General features: G+C 43.4%; 1 protein-coding gene across 1 annotated transcript in view; it reads left to right on the top strand.

The window, feature by feature from the left end:
• Positions 1–27018, top strand: part of adam12a (ADAM metallopeptidase domain 12a) — a 64153-nt gene that overhangs the window by 1577 nt on the left and 35558 nt on the right. Inside the window, exons 2-3 of the mRNA XM_031842896.1 lie at positions 8372–8493; positions 10366–10439. Coding sequence (XP_031698756.1) covers positions 8372–8493; positions 10366–10439 — 196 coding nt within the window. The remainder of the gene's footprint in view (positions 1–8371; positions 8494–10365; positions 10440–27018) is intronic.

Genomic DNA, 27018 nt, shown 5'->3' on the forward strand with positions numbered 1-27018 from the left:
ATTTTTCACATTTTTTTGGACTTTTCACAGACAAAATTGTTCGATTGATGAAAATAATGAGTTGCAGCTTACTTCATGTCAAATGCACAATGAGTGGGAATCATTAGTGCTCCCTTTTATGGGTCTCTCCACTTTGTCTCCCAGTCTGTGCAAACCTCTTGTCTTTGCTGTCAGGAATTCGAGGCTGCTGAGGAAAGATGGAGCAGTTCGGCTCCATGCAACATCATGTTTGCATACATATTTCATGACACCGCCTCTTGAGCTTTCGTGCCGGTTCTCCTCGCCCTGCCTGTCTTGTGCGTGTTTCTGTTCTAGCCGGGGCTCATTTGTGAATGACTTCCTCCGATGGTTGACACACTTAGTGTCAGCCAGTATTAAATAGCCAGCTGTAGCCTACCTGCTCCAAGCGACATGACTCTGTCTGCCTGGAGCTTGCGTGCTGCACGCTCAGACAAATGAAAGTTGAGCTGAGAATATATTTTTGGACTGTAGTAAAACATTCCTTCCCCAAACAGTGTCCTCCCCCAGAGAGACATTATCGCCGTGATGTGACCCATCTCGAGTCAGACGCATTTAGGATCTTTTCAGTAGGAATGGAATCAGATCTTCCAGACAAGTTGTTCGTGATGGTTAAAACCCAGGAGGCCGGTACGAAGAGTTGGCCGATGTGTGGTGGTGCATTAAGACAGATTGATTAACCAGTTGCTGTTCCGCAGTGGGGATATTTATACAGGGGGGGGGGGGGTAGCTGGACTATGCTCATGTGGCCTAACCCTACATGTGGTGCATTGATTTCTTCGGAGCTGCTTTGGACTCATTTGACCCCCCCCCCCCCTCCACAAAAGCTTAACACACAAGCTGAAACCCGATGCTGTCTCTGGACTTTCTCATCAGACTTTCACACCCCAGTCGGGTCAGAGTTGAGCTCAGCACAGCTCTCCCCGAGCGTCTTCTTCCTCTGTCTGGACAGAGAGAGTGCCCAGTTGGCTCAGATATCTCTTTTCGGTGTCAAGCCTATCTGGGTTAGTTCAAGTTCCACCCCATCAATGTTTCAAAACCATTGACAGTTTATCAGCCTGTTCCGGTCAGCTCTTGTGTCCTATTTTGCAGAACTTGTATTTGTAGCATATATGAATAACACATGATATAATGTCAGCTCTTTCTCTGGCCACAAGGAGAACTAATAACAACTGGATTCCATTTAGATCAGCAGGTTCAGGGTTTTTGCTGCTAGTCTGCGTGCTGGTTCACTCAATGTATTTAACAGACTTAATGGAACTGAGCCATTTCTAATGTTAACAGTTTTACCAATGCGGTTTCACCTGTGCTTTTTTCTGCTATGACAATTTAAAAAAATGTCTGTTGTGACAAAGTCGACATTGTACTTTTCACATTGATCTTGTTCATTTGTTCATTTTGTTTGCGACTTGAAAATCACATCAGCATTTACCTTTTAACAATCCTACGAGAGCAGAGAATGTGAATCAAGAACAGGTATTACAATTCCAGATTAACAAAATTTACACTGTAGATGTTAAGGGAAACATTCCCCAGTTTGACTTCCAATGTGAACGTCCAGTCTTTGTCTTCCACTGAGACTTGAAACGCGGTGTTTTTTTCCTCTCAGATCCACATCATCTATTTTCCAGGCTGGCATGCATGCAGCATCCGCCCCATATTTCATGTCCCTGTTCTTCAATGAGAAAGGACAAGCAGGAACAAAACAGGCCAGCTCCTATACCTGGGGAGGATTCAAACAAATTGGCTCAAACAAAGTTCTGCCTCAGCCAGTTGCTTTGTCTGCGTCTCTTTGTGTTATGTTCCTCAACATGGGCGGACTTGTGATGTATTTTTAAGTGAGGCAGAGCGAGCAGCACATCACATAGTTATAAATAAAGACGAAAGTTTCAAGTAGAAAGTTGACTATTCTAAGATTGGTAAATGTTTGGGTCAGTTCTTTTCAGGTTTTCCAAAAGCTGGTGAAAATTGCAGTTCTTTAATTATAATATCTATGTCTTAAAGTTGCTTGTCAAAGACATTCAATTTTAAATAGTATAAATATTGCTTGATGAGTGACTTAAACGAACACAATTGAAATATCAAAATTAGTGTTGCATGATTTTCTGCGGATCAGCTAATCAATTGATGGAGTGTAATCCTTAATGTTTGTCTCTCTCCACTGAGGTAATGACATGGATGCCACCGCATACTGTACAATGTCTTGACAATGATGACATCGTCTCTGCCTTTTGGCTGTGGCTTGAGGTTTCGTTTTTGTAGTTCTGTAGTGCTTTGAATGTGCGCCAGGCCTGTGACAGAGAGGACTTCCAGGACGCTGTAAATGAAATCCATCATAGCGACCATATTAACAAGCTTTCATACAGCTCTGCTCCAGAAGCTCTCTGACTCTGACCTTTGTTGCTAAGGCACACGCTAGGCCCCCATGCCAGGCAGCGAGCGCAGCCCTCACAGCGGGGGCAAGCGTTACAGTGTCACCCGCCGGTGGCGTAACTGCACCGGTTCTCGGACAACATTAACCTCCTGCTGGGCCAAGGGGGGTTTTTTTTTGCTGCAGGACCATCTATTTCCCATAGAGTAATTATGTACTGACATCATGCTAGTGTGACAGTAAATGGGTTCAATATACAAGGTTGGGGGTAGAGAGACAGGAAGGGAGAGAACACAAAAGAGCTATTTACCAGTAGAGGGAGCCCAGTGTTAAACGGCTTGATTATGACCCTCAGCTATGCTCTAAAAGAAATGATCCGTCTAGAAATCCAACCATTAACGACTCTCAGAGCTGTGACTTTTGACACACTGCTACCTTATTAGATTTGATTTAAGGAGACCCTCTCTCTCCAATTCGTGCAGATTCCTATTACCATGATGTCACCTATAGGTTTCTATGTTTCCTGGTGCAACCCTCAGGGTGTTGACATAATGTCCCGCAAACGGGTCACATGTTTACTGTGGAGTCAGGCCAAGATTAGCAGGCACCTTTCACCTTTGCTCTGTAATCCCCATGAACCCTGCACTGTGAACAATTTATGGGTAGCAAGGTGAAGATTAGTTGACGAGGTCATCAACAGAACATGAAGTCCTGCTTCCCAAATATGAGGATCTGCTGCTTTTCTCAGTTTTATATAATCTAGGGCTCTGAGCAACAGATATTTTTAAGTTTTTAAAATGTCAGAAAATAGTGATAAATGCTCGTCCCCAGAGCCCAAGGTGACGTCCTGAAATTGCTTGCTTTGTGGGATCTGCAGTCCCAAGGAGATTACTTTTTATAAAAAAATAGCAATTTGGAACCAGTGAAATTTTCACATTTCACGATTAATTCTGTATGAATCAACGAACCAATTATCTTTTGATAATTGTGTCTGCAGTGATGAGTTGAATTTGATTCTTTTTGGTTGAGACTGTTGGATCAAAACAAGCAATTTGAATACATCTGGGCCATTTGGAACCTGAGAAGGGCATTTTCACAATTTTTTCACAAAGTTTATTAAATAACGGATTCATCAATTAATCAAAAAAAAGGATTAAAAGCATTCAATAATGATAATAATGATTCGTCACAGGCCTAGACAATGATAAAGGAGAGAAAGAGATAAGGAAAGGCAGCGGAGTTCATTGCTTTTGTCTCCAAGGTCATTTATAAAAGAGCGTCTGCCTCCTCCCAATGTATCATTCATCATTTTATTCCCAAGCACCATTCTGTTTGAATTAGCATAATTTGCCCACTCTGATTGGGGATAAATTGAGTTTGCGCTATACCTGTCAATCATCCATTATTAAATGAACAATAGCCATAAACAATAACCAAGTTTCCCCCCATGGGCTGATGTCAGAACCAACTTTTGGCTCAAAAACGTTGCTGGATCATGTCCCCAATCCAGTCAGAGCTCTGATTAAAGACACCCATCAAATCTGGATACACGCTTTTGATGAAGAAAAAGTGATCATGTTATTAGATTTGCTTCATCAAGAACACATTTCCATATGGAACATGTTACATGGAACCTTCTTACCTTTTTTTTGTCTTTGTTGTGTCATACCTCGGCTTGAATCAGGCCAATTTAAACTCACCATTCTGACCTAATTAGTTCCACATGCTCTTATTTCAAGCCCATTTCCTTCTGGGGGTTTGAGTAGTAACTAAACATTGTCTGCCCATGTCAAACAATGCTGGAATCACGTCTCCGCTGCACTTGTTTTTTGTACCATTCAGGCGACTTTGCAAGTCAAAAGAGTGTCGTTCAAGCTGCCAAAGGCATTGTTTTTCGTTTCCAATCTGACATTCTCAAGATCGGAGAGCATTGCTCTCAACATCACTTTGGAGTGTTGTCCTTGTGTGCTTTTCCAGCGCAAGGCAAGGGTGACTGTGATTAGGAGTGCGTTGCAGTTGGTCGCGAGGAAGCAGGCTCTGGGGCTTAATAAAGCCGAACAGTTGTTGGTTTGTTTTGGTGAGGCGGGAAAAGAGAAGGGCTGGAGTTGCGAAAGGGCAGTAAGAAAGGACGTCTTGACATCTGCAAAGAAGCGAGGAAGGTCAGATGTTTCCTTGGACCAGCAGCTCACAGGCTGTGGAGAATGCACTCATTTTGGGAACACTGATAAAACCAAGGAAAGATTCACTGTGAAATACCATTAGGAGCGGTACAGTACCCCGGCAAGCACTGATTTAGTCTACACGGTTAGATATTGTGGCTGAAACAGGCCAGAATTTGGTTGAAAAGTAAAATAAATATAGTAATAGTGTCGAATAACATCTCAATTTTTCTTCAAATTTTCAGTTTGATTGGTCTTCTCATGACCTACAGATTATGAGGATGGGCGATGTAAGAGGTCACAAACTAAAATGCCAATCACTGACCTAGACCTCAAGTTACGATCCCTTTCTCTTGTGACCCTTTATGGCCAAGCAATGCCTTCCCCCTCATCACAAGTTCCATACGTCTGCGAGGAGTTCACACAAAGCTGTTCCTTTTTCATTGCAGTAGTTGTTATTCCTGGAGAGGATAAATCCTCCAATATTTCACAAGAAGAAAAAAAACAGCAGAGCAGAGGTGCAATATAAGGGATTCAGAGAATTGATACGGCAGCAAACAAACTATTTGCTATGTGAAGATATAGTGGAGTAATGTCTACCTGAGCAGAGCATGAAGTCACGCTCCCTCTGTGTGTGTTGTTACCCGAGCTCCTCTGTTCGTTGGTGACATTCCCGGGGCCGGCTGCGCATGCTTAAGTCCAGCATACCGCGATAGTTAGCTCACGGCCTTTGCTCTGCACTGCACTCATACGGCAGATACAGCGGATAACCTCCGGAAGTGTAGCACCCATTCAGGTAAACACTGTTAGCTCTTGCGGTAGTTCACACTGTTAGTGCTGTTGGAACCGTTAGCTGCAAGCCGCCGTCTAAGCCGTCGCAATGTTGAGAGCATAGACTGTATATAAGAAGTGGACGAATCACCGTGGCTTTACCCACTGGTTTGTGGACTGCCCTTTGGAAGCCTCGACTTTGGCATTTGGGCGGTCGCCATCTTGTTTTTTTGCAACCAGATGTGACGTGAGGTACAACTGGATGAAAGCAGTTGAGAGGCAATATAAGTGCTCCCAATCTTGTATAAAGTGCATAACGGTTTGAGAGAACTAAGAAAAACCTGATTGTGTGTGTGACGTTTATTATTTTTTATATCTTGTTAATCATCACACAAATACACAGATTTACTTGATCCCAATCCCCAGGTTCCAAATCACTTAATCCAGGCTTTATGGGAGTATGATACTAAAACAGCCAAACAATGGTTGTACATACAGAGTGTATAATAGATTTTGTTACTTTTGCTTAACAGCACTGCTGGGGAAAGCCAAATGAATTACTTAATCCAGTCATAGGTCTGAATCACATTTCAGTCACCCACACAAGAACAAACACTCACATTCCCAATTCCACGTACACGCACACACAATCCTCCCACCTATAGCATTTGACTTTATTGAGGCAATATAAATGGCACAAACTCTCCTTGTGTGTATGCCGGAGCATAAAGGGAGCTGAACATGGCCAGAACTCTGCTCTATTAAGACTTCTGTTTACACTCTCCTATATTGAACATATAAATAAGGCTTTGGGCTCTGGTGCCACTTTTACCGCTCCCTTAATGCTTCTGGTGGCGCTTATAACATTCTAGAGAACAAAAGCCACTTACACACTCCAGGCACCGCAGCTACACTCCAGCTTTACCAAATGTCTCTCCCAAGCATGTGGGGGGAAAAAGACTGAGCCTGCACGCTGTTTCCACTAATATAATGCCATTTATAAGCGGGAATTAAATCTCATAGCACACCACATTAACAAAATGGTCATTCACTTGTGGACTTTGAAGTCAGGGAACCAAACGCTGTATGTTTGTGAACCAAGTCTTCAAAGTTGATGGGGAGCATGCCACAGAAAAGGCCTTTCCATCTGCGTGTGTGTGTGTGTGTGTGTGTGTGTTTCCTAACCACAATGTGGACTTGACCTTTCTCTGTCAACTTCTCTCTGTTTTTCCCCTCATGTGTTGTGTTTTATCTATCCGTACTTTTCACAGCGGTTGTCATGCGTTCCCTTACTCAGCATGCCCACCTCCCCCAGACGGTGTGCTTTTCTAGGGCTAATGAGGGTAGGATGCTTCTCCTGCTTTTCTGTGTGTGTGTGTGTGTGTGTGTGTGTGTGTGTGTGTGTGATGCCGATCCCTCCTTGCCGGAGCCTGCTTCTCATCATCAGGCTGGAGCTGGATGAGGACTGCTGAGCTGGTCACCTCTGACTCTCTGCTATCAGCTGGTGCGGGTCTGTGAAGAACTCCAGAGTGACGGTTTCCTCAGAGGAGAACCAGAACAAAGCTCAGCATGGGGGGGGGGGGGGGGGGTCTGCCTCCGACCTGGGTTATTAATGCCGGATAATAAGCAGACTCAGCAATTTAGCTGGGTGAGTCATGCGTAGGGAGACAGAAGTAATGTGAACCTCGAAAGGAAGGACCTTGAATCCGCTGGTAATAATAATCTCGGTCCCCTTCAGTGGGTTTTGTGTTTATATGGGTTTGAAATGCGATTGAAAATTAAGAAGTAACAAAGTCCCAAGTTCAAAACACACCATCAATTATCCTCAGACCACACGCACAACTTCTCACAAGTCCACTGACATCACCCTCAAACTAAATCTGTTTCCCTGCTGTTTGGAAACGCTCGATGGAGCATCAGTGGAAGAAAAACAAAATAAAGGCAAACATTTGATTTAGGATGTTTGCGCACAGACAAATGGTGCTAGCCCCCTGCTGTTTCAGTAAGAGACTCAAGCTTTGGAATAGCTTCCCCGCTGTGGGGAGCTGATTACTGCAGGAACCCTATTAGTGATGTCCTCCAGTGGCTCACTATGCATTGTATTCAGACTCCGTGTGTGCTCATGATGCACTCTTTGAAGCCATTGCAACTTCTTTTTTCAGTTATAACTAGTAGGTTTCTTTGGGATGGTGGCTGTTTTTCTGCCACTTCATCTCCTGGCTGCACGCTTGGCGACATCAGTGTTTGGATTTTGGGCACGAATATATATTTTTAAATGACTGGCAAAGACAGTAGAACTCCAAGAACTGTAGCCTCTCTGAGGCTCAGTTAACACCCTGTCAGAACACAGAGAGGGGAGATAAAAGCATGCTGGGAGCAATGCCCCAAAACTACGTCTAATCCCTGCACCGCATCCTGGACACTAGCCCTGCGAGTTATCACAGCAGCAGCAGCAGCAGCAACCCCAGTTCCTCGCTCAGAAACTCTTCATGCTGAACAGTGGAGATTTATGCAGCTGGAGGGGCAGAGGGGGGGGCGGTTACGGTTTCACCACGGGCTCCGGTTCTCATTGCTGGATGTCTGAGGGTGCTGATTAGTGCTGTTGTGTTCATGTCTTAATGGCAGAGGAGACAGGCTCCATTCTACTGACAGCCCATGAAAAGGAGGTGAACATGTGTTCAGGAAGGGCGAGGACGTATCGGAGATGGCATTCTGTCAGCGTAGATAATTGTTAGGTATGAGAAATAACACCATTTGTGTGCCGTGACGCAGAAAAGCCATCAAATTCAAGTACTGTGATTTTTGTTTTAGTGCCACTTCATATTAAAAGGCTGCTGTACTGTCAGGTTGTGTTCTGATGTCGGTAATGAACACCAGGCTCAGGCCTTTAATAGCCGGGAGGAATTACTCATCGGTGTTGTTTGTCGAAAAATCTGTTCCCATTGTTTGCTTCCGCAACTGGTTTTATAGACACTGATAGACTTTAGAATGAAGCACGCTCACTTTGAAGTGTTCTGTGTATTCTCACATGGTGTGTTTATTTTCTTTGCAGGGAATCTTTTGAGCATGACTGTTCAACACAGACCAACAGCGAAGCAGAAACACTATGGGACCACAGTACCACTCCAGCTTGTTGGACAAGACTGGAAACCGACCAGCCAGCTCAAATCCCAGGTGAGGAATAGTTGATGGAATGAAACGCCTTTTTGTTTTTACATTTTCGCTCTGCTTATTCTTTTTAGACTTCCAGTTGTATATCCTACACTGGTCCAGATAACTGAGGATAGTGTGATGAAAATTACACCACCATCTTTCTTTCACCACCATCAGACCAATAATACTGTATTTCATAACCCGACAGGCAGATTGCCAGTTTGTTATTCACATAAAGCATTTTGATTTCAATGACCCTTTGGCTATTAGTCTTCCACCACCCGCAGGACAAAATTAGTAGGCGATTCAGACCGAAAACAGTCCTGTTTTAAAACATCACAGGGGGTTGCATTGGTGGGGGGGGGGGGGGGGCGTCATTTTATAACTCTGGAAAGGTACAACAGCAGAAACTATTTTCGCTTTCATTGCGACGATCACAAGGTCTGCAGTAGAAATACAACGTTCACGTTACAAAGTAATCTACCAGGGCCAATTTGTTTACTCAAACATACGGATTAAATCTTTACATTACATGTAAGCAGTCATTGCCCCTCTGTGTTGAGTTCAGTACATTTCAAGCAGCTGCACAATATCTGCATCTTAGACACTTCACACAACCCACCGGTTTGAAACCTGGGATCCTTGGCTCTGTTTGGTGTTATAATCCCAGACTTTATAGAAACAAAATACATGGCTGCCAGGCAGATTTTAAAAGCACAGCTTGAGTTTCCAGGTTGTGTTATTTGAGTCAATTCTTTAGTGAATTAATTTGTTCTGGCTTAACCAAACAGACATGGTGCCACAAGGTTTCTTTGGGATGTTATTACCCGAAAAACAAAACAAAACTTCAGCTCTGCGAAGGAAAGAGTACTCATTATGAAGGTGAAATTAAGTGCTGAGTTGAATACATCACTCCCTTAACAACAACCCAAAACATCCGGTGTACTATCTATGTTTTCCCTGAAGTTAGAAATGGCAGCCGTCATAAACATTATGCAGCGTGAGGGAGGTCAAAGCGTGCGCGTCGAACGCTGTCTGAACAGAAGATAGCAGAAAGTTTAGTCCCACATGACTTGTGCAATGATACTGCCTCAAACCTTAAGTGTTCTGCTTCCATATCCTCTTATGATCCACTAGACATTCTTCTCCACGGGGGATGATGGATGACTTAACCCAGAGCGGCGCTCTTTGCCACAGTTGACCCAGATTGAACTACGTGTGTGTGTGTGTGTGTGTGTGTGTGTGTGTGTGAAATGTGTTTGTGTGTGTTGTTGCCAAGCGAAGGAGAATGCGAGACAGATGAATTTTTTTTTGTTGGTGTTTCTGAGCGGGAGCACAGGCAGCACACGAGAGGAGGGCGGTTATGTGTTGATATGTGGAGGAGTGTGTGTGTGTGTGTGTGTGTGTGTGTGTGTGTGTGTGTGTGTGTGTGGGTGTTTGCGCAGCGTGACTGACAGAAGTGATGTACGAGCCGGTGCCACTTCATCTGACTCCAACAGACACTCGCGGCACAGGGTTGCGAAGACTTGTGGCTTTTCTGCAGGATTAATGTCAAAAGGAATATAAACATAAAGTTAATCCTCTCAGCTCTTGTTCTGAGATACAAAGTCGCTTCATAAGGATATCAGAGCGCTCAATTGAAAAGAGCCTCCTGGCGTTCTTTTCTCACAGCGCTGGGTGGCTCAGTGAAAGTTTCATCAGATTGTAATTAAGCATTTTAAGAACTATTTCCTGTTTTGTTTTTTTATTTTATTGCCACACACAGCAGCCATTACATATATTTTCTTAAATTGAAAGCATGCTAGCTACCAGAGAACCAGAGCCATCTTTTGTCAATCAAAATGCTCCACAAACAATCCGTCTCATCCCCTCTCCTGTCTGTACTCTCTTCAGAGACACCCTGCATCGCTGAAGCTCCTGATTGAAGCGGAAGGTGAGCAGCTGCTCTTGGCTCTGGAGAAAAACGAGTAAGTGTTCCCCCCCCCCATTCATACTTGGCCTTCGCTCTGAACTGAGTGCTTTGCGCAGTACAAATGGGTGACACATGCACTGCCCAGGGGCTACAAATGGGGCTGTGGCCAAGTTGTGTGTCACACATAGCAGCCAGGCAAAAGGAAGCAGGAAACCCTTCTGTCTCGCACTGCTAGTGCGGGCACGGCAGTGCTCTCCGTGCTTTGGTCTTTTCGTGTGCTGAAACAAAGACTTAAAAGATAGGAACTCTTGAATACATCAGCCAGACATTGATGAAAAGCGACATCTTCCCCCTTCTTCTCCCTCTGTCTGTTCATTTGATCTATTGGCATAGCACAGGGGAGAAGGAGGCTTTGTTTGAACACAGCACACACTCCTCGCTCTGTATATTAAGATACTGTCAACACAGAGTCAGTCAAGGGACTGGGAAGGAGGGGGAACATCATTTGAAAGAAATCCGGTTATCTGAATAGGCACAGTTTGACAGAGCTCTGCATCTGTTCGGAGGAATATTTGTCATCTTTGCATTTTTACACAAGGGCTGACTGTATGTGCAGCCTCGGTCTCAGACAACCTGCGAGTCGAACGTGTTGCCGAGAAGAATGGGATGTGATTGATGGAGCAATATGTTTTCCATCCAGCTCTGCTGCCACACATGAGCAATCAGGAACAAGCAGGAGCTGTCTGTGTGATAGAGAGAAAAAAAGGGAGAGGGAAGCAAAGAGAGGATGGGGTTTTTATGTCAGAGTCAGCCATTAATCTCACTTGTTTTCAAGACTTAATATATGTAAATTCCACCTGCAGACTGTGGTACAAAGCTTTCAACACCAGCGCACCGCAATTTTATGGCTTACCTACTCTGAAAATATTTTGATAGGAAACCACACTGCACAGTCTTTCTGTCGAATAACATTCCTGCTCTGCACAGGTGGGGATTTTGCAAAGCTGACTTGCAGATTGTCAAATTTTCACCAGCTCCATTTATAGCAGGGAATTATGTTCCCTTACAGTAAAAAAAACCCATTTCATCTCTAAAATGGGAACCAAACTTTCCCCCCTTTGATAAGCTACAGTGGAAAAACACCTTGCATATGATTCTCATCCAGCATGGCTGTCATCGGTGTCCAATAGCATTAAATGTAAAGTCCACAGTCGAGCTCAAACCCCGGGGCCAAGAGGAACAAACGGTGACGACGGAGAGGTGTGATTTAGGTCTTTCTAATGAGCTTGCTTGCGCACGATGGAACGACTTTACTCAAACAAACCTCCCTGCATTCCAAACACCAAACTGTCAGAATTTACTCTCAGCACTTACAGCAAGTCTGGATAACAAGGTTTAATTACTGGCAAGGGCAGAATTTTCATCATCTGCGGATTCTCACACACTTCTGTGATAAGTCAAAAATAGAAGCTACTTTATACCATGCGTGTTTGACAAGACGGATCACAAATAGGACGTGGATTTTGAAGGGGATGTGTGTGTTGTTGAGCGGAGTTTGCTCTGCGGATCAGTGCGCCCGAGCCAGAACTCAACCTGCTGTGCTGACATTAAGTGAGAGTTTTTCGTCTGAAGCTGCTGGCAGATTGGCTGCATGCCGCTGATGAAATCCAGTTGTTCAAACACAGCCGGCATCAGTAGAGAGGCGGAAAAAAAGTGTGGTCCAGAATTAAATGATTTGATTTAAACCGCCCGGATTTATTTGTGTTTTCTCAGGTCCTTGTTAATAAATAGCGCTGGCAACCAAACACGAGGGTTGATGTGCTGCACAGCTGAACGCGATTATTTCTGTTGTATCGAGAGCTGAACTTGCTCAGTTTATGTCTGAACTCACATCACCCCTGCAGTGTATTCTAGAGTTAGTAGAGGTCGCCTATCTGGGGTGCATGAAAAGTTTACCGCAAACAGCTTGAAATGATTACATCTTTTTCATTCTGCCAATTAATTGCAAACCTTAAGTTCTAATTTAACTCAATGTATGAAATGGCTGGACTTAAACAAAAACAAAAAAGCCAAAACCCACCTCTGGGATATGTTGCTTTGGCTTGGAGACTGACTGAGCCTTCAGCTTGATCCCTGTTGTAACAATAAACCAAACGTCTAACACTTTCTGTGACGCCCATGTCTGTAATGCACTATAAACATACTTAAAATGATTTATAATCTACTTATAGCACTTAATAGCATTATGAATGTTTATGAGTGCTTATAACTATAATTATTCAGTGCCATAAGCAGATCACACATCATAAGGATGTTAATAATGCATTATATACATGGGCGTCATAGAAAATGTTACCCAAACTTCTTCTTAGAAAGCCCAGTCAATAGCTTTAGGGAATAAATTCATCCTCAATGAGCGACACATTTAACAATAAGTTTTATGCTACAGTGTGTGACTTTTTAGACTCATTTTAACGTATGAAACTTAGAGGATAAGCTGCAAATATCCGTCAGTTGTATTTAAATTCTTCCAAAGAATTGAGATGTTCTCATCTTTGAAATTCAGGTGACACCAGCGGCGTGCTGAGCTGTCACCTACCATCAGTCCATTTATGATAAATCAGTGACTTTAGGAGAGACAGATACTTTCAAAAGAAGCTGTGAACTATTGAGTTCACACTATCATTTCTCCTCATAAGTGACACTTTATCACACTCCCTGTGTGGCATCCTCTCAGTGACAATTTCCATTAAAAAAAAAAAATAACCACATAAAGGGTAGCATTGTAACTGCTTCCTTGTCTTTTGGTATTATTATTTTCATTCAATCTGAGGAAATGTGTTTTGTGTCGGATGTGTCTGCTTTTAATAAAGCACTGTTTCTTACTGTGACTTTGAGCTGTGTAGTGTCAGTGGCACCGGTGACATTTAGAAAGCCGGGAACATGATGAAAACTGCTCTTGATAGAAACAAAGCTGTGTTTGGGAGCCAATGTGGAGCATTTGTTTTGGCGTGTCTGCTCTCTGGCATTAAGGACTCCGGAAGCAGGAGATATGGGCGTCAGATATTTCTATATTTCCGGACACCCTTTGAAAGCAGCCTGTTGTCGGGATGGAAAGGGCGCACACTGCCTCGGGCAACAGGCCAACCGTGCAAAATCCAGCTCCAAATAACGGTTCAAGAGATGTCTGCCTGAAAGATTAAGGCCCCACTCTATGTGGAAATGCTGCCGTTTTATGCACCCACGCACTGCTATGTCAACAAATTCAAAAAGTTGTAAGAATATTGATTTGTTATCCAATCACTTTAGATTAGATTGGATTATCTTTCGTGTGACTCAGCTATGAACGATGCTTGCCCTTATTTGTAAAAATATGTTTTTGAGTGTATAAAAAAACATTCAGACATGAAGGACACATTCATTGTTATCAAATGACCTGCAAGAAAAGAGCATTTGCTCTAGACAGGACTAGTTTTAGTTGCCAGTATTTTTGTAAGCCATGCATTTTTATCATTAGCTACTGCAGTCCTCTGTGCTTAGAGTTGAATATGTATTGATGCAAGAAAACCAACAGTGAGTGAAGCCCTGAAGTGCATGTTAATATTACAATACTTCTTTAACGAGTAGTTTGATTACAATGCTCAAAGCCAAACGTTTATATCTTAAAATTTGGTGTCAGGAGATGTCGTTAAGAATTAAGGATGTGATCAAAATGTTAGTCAGTTAAAAAGGTGGTGTATAAAACTACCTGATTGAACCACAGGTGACTCTTAACTCATCCTGCAGGTTAGGTAGCTTCAGGTTTTCCCCCAGGAGTAGCTGAGGTATGATGATGCTACCAAGATAAAGGTACTGGTCATAAAATGTCCAGCTTTAGATGAACCTCAATGCAGTGTTAGCCCGGCACATTTGCTCATGCTCTCCCAAATTTGTGCCATTCCTAGTTTTCCTGACTGGAACGATCAGGTTGTAGATCAGGTGATCACTGTCAGTATGGAACCGTTTCTGGCCGAGCTGTTCTAGCAGCTGCTTTGTGGCTTTGAATGCGAGGCCTCTGGGCATATCAAGAGGAGTCCCAAGCTGAGCAGGCAGCATGCGCTCCATACGTGTTTCCCCTTCTAATGGATCACCGAAAGGAGGCCTGGGGCTGGTCAGCTGGGTGGAGGATGTTTCTCCCTGTTCATCAAGTTGTTTGGCCTCAAGCATAAGGGGCCTGGAGGTTTGGCTATCCATCTTTTGGAGTCTGTTGTGCTGCAAGACAAACAGACGCACTTTAATCTGGCCTTTTCCCTGGACAGAGGGCAGGCAGAGGATATGTATCCTGAGTGAAAGGTCGGGCTGCAAACTTCTTCTTCTATCTCTATGGCGTTTGGAAGAACAATAAAAATTCAGCCTGGACGAGATCCAGACAATCTGTCCCAGTTTGGGTCTTAGGGATGTTATTTAACTCCCTATCTCAGGCTGGACTGCTGCTGGTCTGTGACCTGCTGCTTCTCTCAATGAAGACATCGTCGTGTCTCACTGAAAACACAGGCAGGAAACATCCTCTCTTGGGGAGCTGGACAAACAGAAGGCTTGAGACGCCACACAAATAACCAACTCTTTCTAGAAAAAAAGGACATCTCTGGTGACCTCCTTTTGTAGAGTTATTGTCCTCGGCTGCTGAGCCACACACAGATTGTTTAAGGAACGTCAAACCCAATGTGTATCAAATCCTTCCTCTTGTCATCAAGCCAGGAGTGTATCAAATCCTTCCCCATGTCTGGCCTTCAGTGTTTAAAATGTGTTTATTGCAGAATGTCTGTAATAACTGCCTCAACATGCTCTTTTTTGACCTCCCCAATGTTTCTTAAAGGTAAATATTTGTGTTGATTGACATGATGCTTGACCAATAGAATCACTTTTAGTGGGTTTTAGTTGATTAGTATTTTATTGGGATGCACATAGATTCTGCCTCTAGATTGGATTCTGTTTTGAAATGGTTTTCAGTTTTAGATATTTCTTACGTTAAGACATATAAGTTTTGAAACATGCGAAGAATACAAAGAACAAAGCATTACAACTTTACCAATACTTATGAATTGGGACAAACCCAATAATTGCAATTATCCTCTTGGTGTCTTTAATGTGGTATTTTGGAGGGATTTTTGATATTTTTGTCATCAATTCTCAAAAGGTACATTTCTGTTGAATTTAAATGACATTAAATTAGAGCATGGTCCTGATTATCTTATCCGAAACACACATCTGTATCCCCTGTCAGTGCACAACCGGCTTGTCCTTTGATTCTCAGAGACATACAGACACATGGACAGTCAGAATGAGTCATTGGCAGGTGTGTACTGTACTGTACAGTGAAAGTAATTGTATAAAAGCACAAACAGCCCAGTCTACTCACAAACCACCATCATGAACAGATACTCCCATGTAACTTGGTTATACTGCATGCTTACCAATTCTCATTTATTCCCTCTCTTATGCAGGCAAACATACACTCTCATCAGCAAAATTCAAACACATATACACACACACACACACGCACACACACACACACCATATTCTAAACCTTATTTCCAGGAGAAGGATGCGCCGACGTTAACTCTAGCCTTTGTACCTTTCTTGTTACCCTTGCGGCTGCAAGGCCATGATATGCTGTGATTCATTAGTTTCAAAGACAAGCCTTGGAGATGAGCTCGTCTCTGTCCAGAGCCTGTGCCTTTTAACTTCTTCCTTCAAAAGGGAATGTTTTTGGAAAGGAGCTTCCCGCTTTTGAATTGCCTTCTTTAGAAGCTCCAATTATTTTCAAGCTTAGAGCAGTAATTAATAAGGTGGACTCGCAACTCCACATCCCTAATTAATTTCAGGATGAAGGAGAGTGAGATGCGCACGCACCGTGCGTCTGTCAAATTCACTTTTTATTGGTCTAGAAGCTTCCCAAACCAACATAACCTTCAAGCTTACCCGTTCACTTGTTGTCAATCCCCCCCCCGTAATTCTCATCCTATGGACGAAATAGCAATGCCTTTTTTTTTTTAGTCACATAAGAAACCTCGATGTTTCATTTATTTCCCTGCAGACATGCTTTAAGATATATAAAAATACTAAGTTTTGAATAGTAATTTGTGTCTGATATAGTTTTTCCAATTACAATGTTAAAAATTCTATCTATTCCTTCCATGAATATGTAAATATTCTCATTTCAAAAGTTTAACTTCAGGACATAACTGAAAACTCCCTTATTTTAAATGTTTCCACATCACAGCCAGGATTAACCTCCATTTGGTGATGTCACAAAATCATCCGCACGCACCTTAAACACAGATTCAAGGTGAGCGCAGAGAAACTTTACCTCCTCAGCAAAAACAGCCCGCTATTGTCAAATTCTGCACATGCATCAGTCTGCACAGTGAAGGTCAAACCAGTTAATGTCGCAATAATTTGAGTAGAGAGGAGACTTTAAGTATAAAACTGAAGAAAGGGAAGATTGAGTATCAGGCTCAAATACATTTTGTGCAGTGATAGTGGTCTTCCTCTCTCCGCTCTGAGCCTTCTACCAGACGGACCGTGGGGGTCTCAGGACTCCAGCTGGTAGACCTATTCCTCGGCCTCCCTCCCTTCACCACAATGAAGACAGCCAAGTGAAACCTGCTGTAATCAGCAGTTTCTCTCTGGGGGACGAGCCGTCACCAAAGAGCTCACGGAGAGTCCTGAAGATAAAGATGTCCTCTTTGTGCTTTTGTGCTTTCTGCCACATTATTGTACTTGAATGTAATGAATTTGAAATGTGGATGTGTGTAGATCATGAATTTCTGCTTCAGTAATCCATCGGGTCAATGCTGAAATAGCTAAATAAAATCAGTAAAATCATGCTTTTCATTTAGGTAATGATGATGATAGCTGATAAGGAAAGGGGGAGTGGGTTTTGTTTCCACAGCTGGGATCCAAACTTGGATCTTTAGCACCATTAGGCTATAAGATCAACCTGTCAGAGGCCATAGCAGCTGGGATTTACTGGGTGCTGCTGTGCAGGTAGTGCTCAGGATTTTAGAAACAAGTGGACTGTTTCTGTTTCATTGATGACATGACGGCAAACAGAGTGACAAGCAGACAGCCCTCCCCCTGTTTTTCATCTGAGTCATCTTTTAAGAGCCCCTTTCCTGCATTTCTATAAACCCGGTGTGCAAGATTTTGGCATTGAAAGTAACAACTCAAAGGCTAAACCATAACCCATTTTATTGTACCTGTAAATGCCAGTGCCAATACGCATCTTTTAGGATAAGATTGCATTCAAGTTATGAACAGAGGGGATTTTGAAAGTAGACGAGGCCACGTGTTTCATTTCGGGACCTTTCATGTAACTTCTTTGAAACATTAAATTGAGCATAATGCGAGGCGTTAGACGCATGCACATTTATTGGAGTGTGTTTCAACATATTCCAGAAGGCTGATCAAGTTCAAGCACATATTATTTCCTTTACTTCCAGCTCTCCATCTGTCTTGAGAACAAATTCCTTGAATAAGAGCATGACCTCATGTTTTATCCATGTCTGCTCTTATTCCACTATACCAGGCAGGAAAAGTACTGTTAAATTGCGCTGTGTGGCATTACTCAACAGCTCAGTATAATAGGGTTTGTTTTCGCGTCTCTCTCCAAACCCTATTATACATGTTCATTTTCAAATATAATACAGAATACTGGAATACTCTCGCACCACAACAATGTTGCAGGTGTCAAAAGCCGTCACATGTTGTCATCTATTGGCTATTGGCGTCACACAAAACGAAAGTTCCTCGAAGCAGCTTTAAATCGTGTGAATACTGGCTTTCCCACACACACTATTGAAGATTTGTGCTTTTAATTAAAGCATTTTTTTAATCCTACAGATAAATGAGCAAACACAACCTTTCACAAAAGTACTTCCTCGTGTTCACTGCTTTGTAAGTATTTAGGTTTTGAAATGAAAAAGACTAAGTACTTTGATATTAATGGGCTCTGTTTCTATGTCCCGAAACTGTAGAGCACTCTTTTATAATTTGGCTTTCAATTTGGGTTAGTTTAGTGGTATTATCATTATTGTGTTGTTGTATTGAGATAAAAACAGTTTATGTTTGTTTGTTTTCTCTCACTTATTGCTATTTCTTTTAAAGTATTTAAATGCATCTCTGCATGACATGTGCTGTGTATATGAAGTACAATGACTATAAAAGTGGAGCATAAACTGTCTGTATAATTTTGACTTGTATGCCCAAATACATTGTTTTATACTCAATAAATAGTAGCAGAAGTGTAAGACATGAATGCCAGAAACTATGGCTTTGGAGTACCAAAGATCATCCATCTTGCAAGGCCCTCTATCTTCATCTTCTTTTCCATTTGATTGTTTGTCTTTCTGTCTTGTTTTCTGGCTCACGATTTCCCCCTTTCACCTATTTAAGCGAACGTTCTCCATAAATTGTAGTGAAATCTCATTTTCTCAAGGCTTCGGGGTGCCAAAGGGAATTAACAAAAGCAGCCAAAGTTTTTGACCTCTGTGGCTGCTGACCATAAAGATAATCAGTCCAGGCTCAGTCCTGGCTTCCATCCTCCCTCTGACAGACAGACAAATAGATCTGCCAGAGTTACAGTGTGAGGTAAGCCGGGAGGGAACGCTCGCTCTACTTGTCCTCCATCCTGTTCTGTTCTGTTCTCACACTCCACTGACCTTTCTATGACCAGCACTCCCTGCGTGTGGGGGGTCACTGACTGAGCGAAGAAGCCACGCGTGGTCATCAGTCAGACGGTCAGAATTTGGCTGAAGGTTTCAGCTGATCCAGGAGTTTTTGTTCCGCCTTCTGTAGCCCTATACATGCTCACGCAGAGCACTGTCCTTGTGAAAAGTGACTGCTGGATGGAAATCAAAAACAGCATCCGCTCCAGCTGACTACCACAGCAAAAAGCCCCAGCTGCAGTTGCCTTCTTGCCCTCAAAGGTAACATCTCTGCTAATGAACCTCATCCATTTTTCCTTTTGTGTTCCTGCTTTTGACTCGTTTAAAACTTGAAATCCGAGTGGGAAACCTGTGTAGGAGTTAAGAGTTCGGATGCCTCTTTCGTCACTAAATTTAGCTTTGTGGTAAAAGGAAATGGTGCGGAGAATGTCTGGGACCTGGAGCACGGGAGTCTTCCCCTGTCTCCATGTCATGCAGAAAGCAGATGCTTTTGGTTTCCCATCCTACTCATCATTAAGGCGATGTGTCTGAGGCCCTATACGGTGCAGAGAGATGGACACACAGGGAGTAGACGGAGGCAGGGGGAGGATGTGTGATGACTGGATTGGAGGTTTTCTGGTGTTTTTGCTTTGTCAGATGAGGTGTGAAGGCAGTCCTCCTCCTCTGTCTACCTGCCTCCATGTCTCTCTCTCCTCACATATTTTCCTGCCATCAGCAACTTCTAATAATCCCCTGTTGGGGTATGGGACACGGCAGGGCTCCTTTAGTTGGCTCCACGTATTCCTTCTCACTCACTCTCACCTAATCCCTCCAGCACTGGGGACAGGCCTGAGCTGCCAACAACAATAGGAGCTGCCAGGGTTTGATAAAGAGGCTGTGGAGTGCTTCGGGGTGCAGGGACCCCGTGGAATCGAGGCCTGGGTCACATGACACGGATGCCTCAAAATCATCCACAGAGTTTCCGAAGTGGAAGGGGTCACGGGCAGGCTGTAAATTCCCAGAGGGTTAAGCAGGAAACTGCATTTGTTGACACACGAGATGAGAGAAAAGCTGTAGGTAGTCCTTGCAAAACAACAAGGCATATAATAAGTCGGCATAAGTAGATTTAGATTCTACAGGATTCTACAATCCTGGCCATGGCTCCGGTCTGGCAATAGATTTCGTTCAAAATGCAGATGAGAATTAATTAATGGACGTGCATGCGAATCAACCACAGTGCACCTTTTCTTTATGCCCGATGACGTAAAAAAATGCACGAGCGCCAGATGTGGGCTCCATCTGCACGCTCTGATGTACGATGTGATGCTTAAAACTGTTTTGTAAGCAATCTCTTAGAGAAAGCCAATAATGTTCCACTTCCTCGGCGCATCGGCTGAACAACAAGAGCTATAGTCCTTCCAGGGATCAATGGAGCATGGATGATCGATGAGCCAGTTGTGCATTACTGGTAAATGAATCACCAACTTCAGAAACGGAGTAAAATGATGTTGAGAGGCGATTTAAAGAAGCATGACATAACAGAATCTTTTGTCATTCACAGCAAAAAAACGGCTTTTATGAAAGCTGATAGAAATGTACGAATGCTCAAGTGTTGGGAAAAGTACTGTATTGCTTAATTAACATTCAATTCTTAGTACAGACCACGCCTGTTGCCAAACGCATGAGGATTCTGACCTTGCACTTAAGTTCATTTCTCTTTCAATTATTTAAGTTGTTTTGGTTCTGTCTCCTCCAACTTTAATCTCGTTGCCTTCTTCTCCTGTCAATCATCTCCTGAAAGAGCACGGGGTCAGGGTGCATAATAAAAAGCAGGCTTTTACTAGAAAGAGGGAGGGCTTCTCCCTCACTGACACAATCAGAGAGGTGAAAGACATGAAGGGAGGGAGAGTCAATTTGTATTCATTCCTTAATTATTTGATTTCCCCGAGGGCAGCCATACGGGGTAGAAGGGCAGGAAAAGCGTGGGGGGAGGGCGCACAACAGACAGATTTAATTAATTGAATTGCTTTTTTTTTGCATGCGCATTTACGTTGTGAAAAGAATGATAGGCTTGATTGTTTGAAGTTCCCTAGCCGCTCATTAGTTCAAGCACCAGGTTACAATGAATATAGATGCACGAGCTTCGGGTTTTGTGCCAGTTCTTTGCAAACCATTGGACATAATGTTAAAGCTCAAAGCTGTTGTATTAGCACGAGCCGTCCTGAAAATGACTTTGCATTCAGCCCTTCCTCGGTACATCCTGCTGTTGTCAGGCGTTATAATGATCAGACAGAGAAGATATGATGCATTGCTTTGAGGATGCACCCAAAGCTTATTGTTTCCACTTGGAATGAACAGAGAGGAATATGGATTCAATTCAGTCAATTTCCATCTGCTGGCTTTCAGTATTTCCTGATTTTGTTACAGACTAGAAGACATTAATATCAAAATGAGGAATCTATATCTCTGGGATTTCTGTCTCCGCACCAATTCAATGGGGGTTTGTGGGGCCCAGGATATTGTAAGAAAAAAAAATGAACATTGAAAGTCCGCATCTCTTTCTAGAAACTGTGTCCTCATTACTCACAGACTTCACTGCCCATATGTTTTTTTATGGACTGTTACTTTTGTAGAAAGTAAAAAAAAGTTCTCTATTTGTAATTTGGGTGAACTGGCCTTTTACAATTTTGTTTCAGTTTTTGTGCAGAATCCTTCAGGAAAGCATTACAGTTCTCTAATGCCTTCCTGATTTTCCTATGCAGGATGAACTGAGGGGTTGAATGAGTAGTTTAGGAAATCAGGCGGGGAGTGTTGTGGTTTGCTGATAGTGTTGAAAGAAAAGAATGTGTTGCATGATCTGTAAGCCATGAGCCTGATGCGTGTGGAGCACAAACACAATCCCCGTTGTGGAATCGCCACATGCAGCGATGCCCCGCATGTGTACGAGCACACACACACACACACACACACACACGCTACCGCGCAGACACGCCGAAATCAAGCTGAGCTACCGGCACATTGGGTGATTCCTGCACACAAGCGGGGTCGCACTCTCTCTCTCTCCAACACCCCCGCACGCTGACACACAACCGGAGCTCGTCCTGAGGGAGATGAAGAAGCAGAGCACAGAGGCACGCTCTCTGCCACAGAGCGGCAGAAGCCCCGGGGGCAGATAGGAGTAGAAAGGATGAAGGATCTCACCTCCAGTGGTCCACAGCAACAAAGGCGATTTGAGAGACTGCTGCTTTGGCACCCTGCATAATTAGTTTTAGATAACAATGTCACTGGCCCATGCCACGAAGAAAAAAAAAAGGAGAAAAAGCATCCACCTACGATGTTTTCGCAGCTTTTATTTGTTTTCCTACAATTTCGATTTAATGGTTGTCACTTGTCTAATTGCGAGCATAACACATATTTCAGCTTCGTATTCCACGTGCCCTGAAGTGGAGCGTTTAGAGTTCACACTGTGCCAATCAACTGCCTTTGATAAGTCACATATGATTACTTTTCCCTCGTCCTCGGGGATCGTGACATCATGAGCAGTAAAGTGATATTAATGTCTTTTTAGTGGAAGTGAAGGAGACTCGCCCTGCTGCAAGGTGATGATTCGCTGGGTTCTCATAGAAACGATTCGTCGTATGCCTGCACGCTTTGGGTGACGAACACCGGTGTAAGCGAAACACATGAGAGCCAGATGTGACCTGATGTTTACATGTCAACAAGTGACACCAGGCAAAGAAACAACAGAGAGAGCGGACTTTATGTGGAAAAACATCTGACTCAAAGTTGCACTTCGCTTGTAGTTATTCTGTTTGAGACTGTTTGCAGTTATGTTTTTGTGACTCTTACAACACGCCCTAGAGATAAGTCATAAAAACCAGACAACTAGAGATAAGTTAAACAAACGAGGCTTTTTATCATTTCATGAAGTTTTCATTGTGCTTCTGAGACTGGAATGGCTGGACTATGTGTCACTCTATGCTGAACTGCGGTGCAGAAAGAGACAAAATGTTCCCATAATGTGGTGAGGCAGCAAGCATGTGACACCAGACGCAAACAAAAAGAAAACAAGTCCTCATACCTCAATGACACGTTTGGTCCTTTCAAAAACGGAGGGCTTCCTGGTTTACCTCCGCTATGGTTGGTGTTGTTAAGTTAAAGCAAGTGAATCTGCTGGGTTAAGATTGTGGTTGTGGTTATCATCCACTCTCACCCTCCTGCCTCAGAGCTTTTGTGGTGGTATTACGCTATCACGCCACTTCCACCTTTTCTGCTTAAAGAGTCATTATTCTCCCAACCGCAAGAGCTCGCGTGATGGGAGAGCATAAACATAAGCCCGTCTAACAACAAACAACCAATTGCTGTTGTTTTTCTGGCGCGGGCAGGCTTTGGATTTGTATTCGTGGAGATGTGGGGTTGCTAACAGCTCCTCTCTGGTTCCTCTGGGCTTTCGCTCTTGGTCCACTGATCACACCGTCTTACTTTTATGTACACACTGAGCCTTTTGGGCTGCATAGCTGTTGTAGTGGTGATGATCCAAATGTAAAGATGTCTCACGGAATATGAGGTACTTCATACAAGTCGGTTTTATTTCAAAATGACAGCTGACCTTTTGATTAGTGGACTGACTCGGGTGTACTTTTTGTACTTGAAGAAATTGAAACACTATATAATCTCTTTGTTTTTTAATAGTGACTAACACACCTGTGTAGCTCAGTAAATACTGCATCATTATCCTCACACTTAATCAAAGATTGGTGTTTCAACTCTGTCCTAATTCCAATTATCCTATCCATTGTTGGGGTGGTATTCATCATGCAGTCTCTCTAATTGGGATCCTGTGGAGTCATCCATCACGCAGACATTGCGCAGAGATGACACTTTATTGATTTCACGGGGCATGCCTGGGCGTAAACCACATCAATCTCTAGGTGACAGTCACTGCAGTAATTGCGTGCCACTGCTGCTAATGGCTATTCTGTTTGACCATCGCACTGACCAATTAACCACCCGTGGGATGCCACACAGGGGTAAAGAATCATAATGAGGCTGTTGTGATGAAACCGGGATAAAGACCAACCTGCTTTCTCTGCGTAAAACAAATATGAGAAGCTTTAATTTTCAACACAGTCGGACCAACTTTTTTGGGTGTTTTTGACCTGTTGTGCAGTGCTGGTCTTGGAGCCAGAGGCGCCACCGAGCTGCGAGTTAGCTCGCTACCGAACATGACATCCTATTTGCGAATAAAGTCAAAACCTTGACTTTTTCTGCTCTTTTTTCCCCCTTCCCCTTCCTCCCTCCTCCTAGAGCAGAAATCATTGGCTGGCATGCTCTAACGGCTCTGTTCATGACATGCTTCGTGAAGACTGGGAGTTGCATTGAGCTGAGGGTAAGCGGGGGAATTCTGCTTCTCTGCTCTACTTGGCACTGGCCTGCAACACTGCCTGATGTCAGACAGATCACAGCCAGGAAGACTGGCCCTCTTCCCTTGCGCCTGGAAAAAGAATGTTACTAAGACTGAGACAAGGTTTTTTGGCCTGGAGGGGGTTTGCACTGTTGTAGGTTTTCATGCACATGCTCCTTCTTTTTCCACACGGAGCTGGGTTCTCGCCACTTGCCACATAAAAGCAAAGGGACATTATTACTACCACATTGCCTCACGAGTCTCTCCGATTAAATGTAATGCACTAATTGGATCTCCTAGATTAGGTTGCACAATACAAGGCATTTCTTTGATGATGATTTCATCTGCTCTAAATGTTTGTATTGACATATGTTCTAAATAAGTTTCCATTACAGAGCAGAGCTTACAAGTGCAAGAGAGCTACTTGCCCTCGAGAGGCCTAATGCTCAGCTTCTCATTTATCATAGTTAACTGCAGGATTTGTCCAGAAGTCCCTGATTAGGTTGTCTGAGTTTAATGAGACATATCGGAGACCGTGACTGGGAAATCGCTGCACATTGATCCAACTTGTATTTCAACAACAGTAATGACGGCCGTGGTGTCAATGTAGTGGTCATAGCAAGTCAATTAAGGATATTCACTTTATGTGATCCAGAAATGGAAGTTAATGTACTTATAATACTTCCATTATCGTCACTGATTGTGTAAGCGCTAACCTTTTCTTTGCTTAGTTGTACTTATAGCCTGGTTGGATACCTTATCAAGAGAAAAGGGAGAGTCCCGCAGAGCGTGAAGTTGAAAACCCATTTGTGACTACTGACTGAAAAATATGCTACTTTATATTCCGCCGGATAGAACAGATCCGGGATTCCTACAGCATGGGCAAGCTGTTTTGCAGGAAACGCTGTCTTTCTCACCATAAAGTTTTCCCTTCTCCTCCTGGCCTGTCACATAATCAATTCGGCGTTTTCTTGTTCCTCTGAGATTTGTTTAAAAGTGTCCCGGGCTGTATAAACTGCCCTCTCCCCCCTCTGAGAATGTGTCTTTACGGCCGATACGTGACTTCGGCTCAGCTCTCAATATGTCTGTATGCTTTGGTGTTTTGTTATTGCAGTAGTCACATCACAAGCCCTCAGTACCAGACGCAGATGACGAGGTGTACAATTGTTTGTCATTATAACATTAGCATGTAGACATTAGCATGTAAAAGCTGTTGGTATGCTGTAAAGGACCTTTCTTTCTAGGTCATATGCAGCACTGACCTACAAATGAGACCTTCCATTTGCTGTTGATTGATGAGGCATTAATTCCAATTCATCAAGCCTGTTGCAATTAGCATATCTCACACACCGCAACATTAGCTGTACTAACATAAAAGCAGAGCAAACACTAGCAATCAAGACCACACGTAAAAGAATAATGGAATTTGTTCCGAGGTCGGGCGCAGATGTATTTTCTCAATTAGAACGTTCACAACAGTGTTTGAATAGCAAGCCTCGACATTTATTTCTGTGTGTGAATATATTCCATTTAGATAAGTGCGGTGCGTAAATCCCAGTGTTATTTCCCTGTACAAAGACAGACAGCAGAGGCTGACAAAGTTGAACGGAGATACAACAGAAACAATATGAAAATTTTATGCAGGAAGAACAGAGGTGGCATTTAGTAGCTGGCATTCAGGATTAGCTTGAAGTGACTTCATTGTCTTTCTGTCTGCGTTGTCAAATGTACTGACAGGCAAATCTAACTCTTTCCCCCAACCTAATGTATTCTCTTTCAAAAAAGGTATTTTGTCCTTTTCAGTCTGGAGACAGCATGACAAGACATAAACATGGCTGTAATTATAGGTATTGTGTCTGTCTAAGAGATGCAGAGAAGTTACAAAATATTTCTCCTTCAAAGTTTTATAACAAGTTCACTCAGCAGTAGCACACATCTCAGAGATTTTTACCTCCTGTTGTGTCACACTTGCAGTCATTCTGTTTTTTCGTGGTTGTTTGGGTGTCAGGCTGCCTGCACTCGGGACAGGTTCTGTGGCGTTAACAGCCAGAACGTGGCATCTTCTCGTTGACTCTTGGTGCCTCTCCTCGAAGCAGACACCCTGTCAGTCAGATGGAGCCCTGCAGGAGGCCTGTTTCGTCGGTAATGCAATTTAAATGGGGGGCGCGACCCTCCCATCCCCTCCCTTCCCCAACGCCTGATTAACCTCCCACTGATTGATAGACATTGCGCTGCTGCTGCTGCCTTGCGGCTTGTGGAATTAGAAATATGGTGCAGGTTGCTGGCAGTTCATTGTTCGGCTGGGGTAAGTTGAACCTACAGGTGCTGTCGGCTTGGTTTTCTGTATGTGTATCTATGTTTGGTATATGGTACCCCTGTAATGTGTGTAGTGTAGAATGCAACTCTGTTTCCAGGAAACACTCCACTCTTGGCACCTGTTATGACCTAAGCTATGACACACTAAGGTGTGGCTTCTTGGTTCCATGTTGCAGACCAACTAAGGTGTGGCTTCTTGGTTCCATGTTGCAGACCCACTAAGGTGT

This window comes from Anarrhichthys ocellatus, unplaced genomic scaffold, assembly GCF_004355925.1.
Source record: "Anarrhichthys ocellatus isolate YVR2014 unplaced genomic scaffold, GSC_Weel_1.0 scaffold4, whole genome shotgun sequence".
NCBI lineage: Eukaryota > Metazoa > Chordata > Actinopteri > Perciformes > Anarhichadidae > Anarrhichthys > Anarrhichthys ocellatus.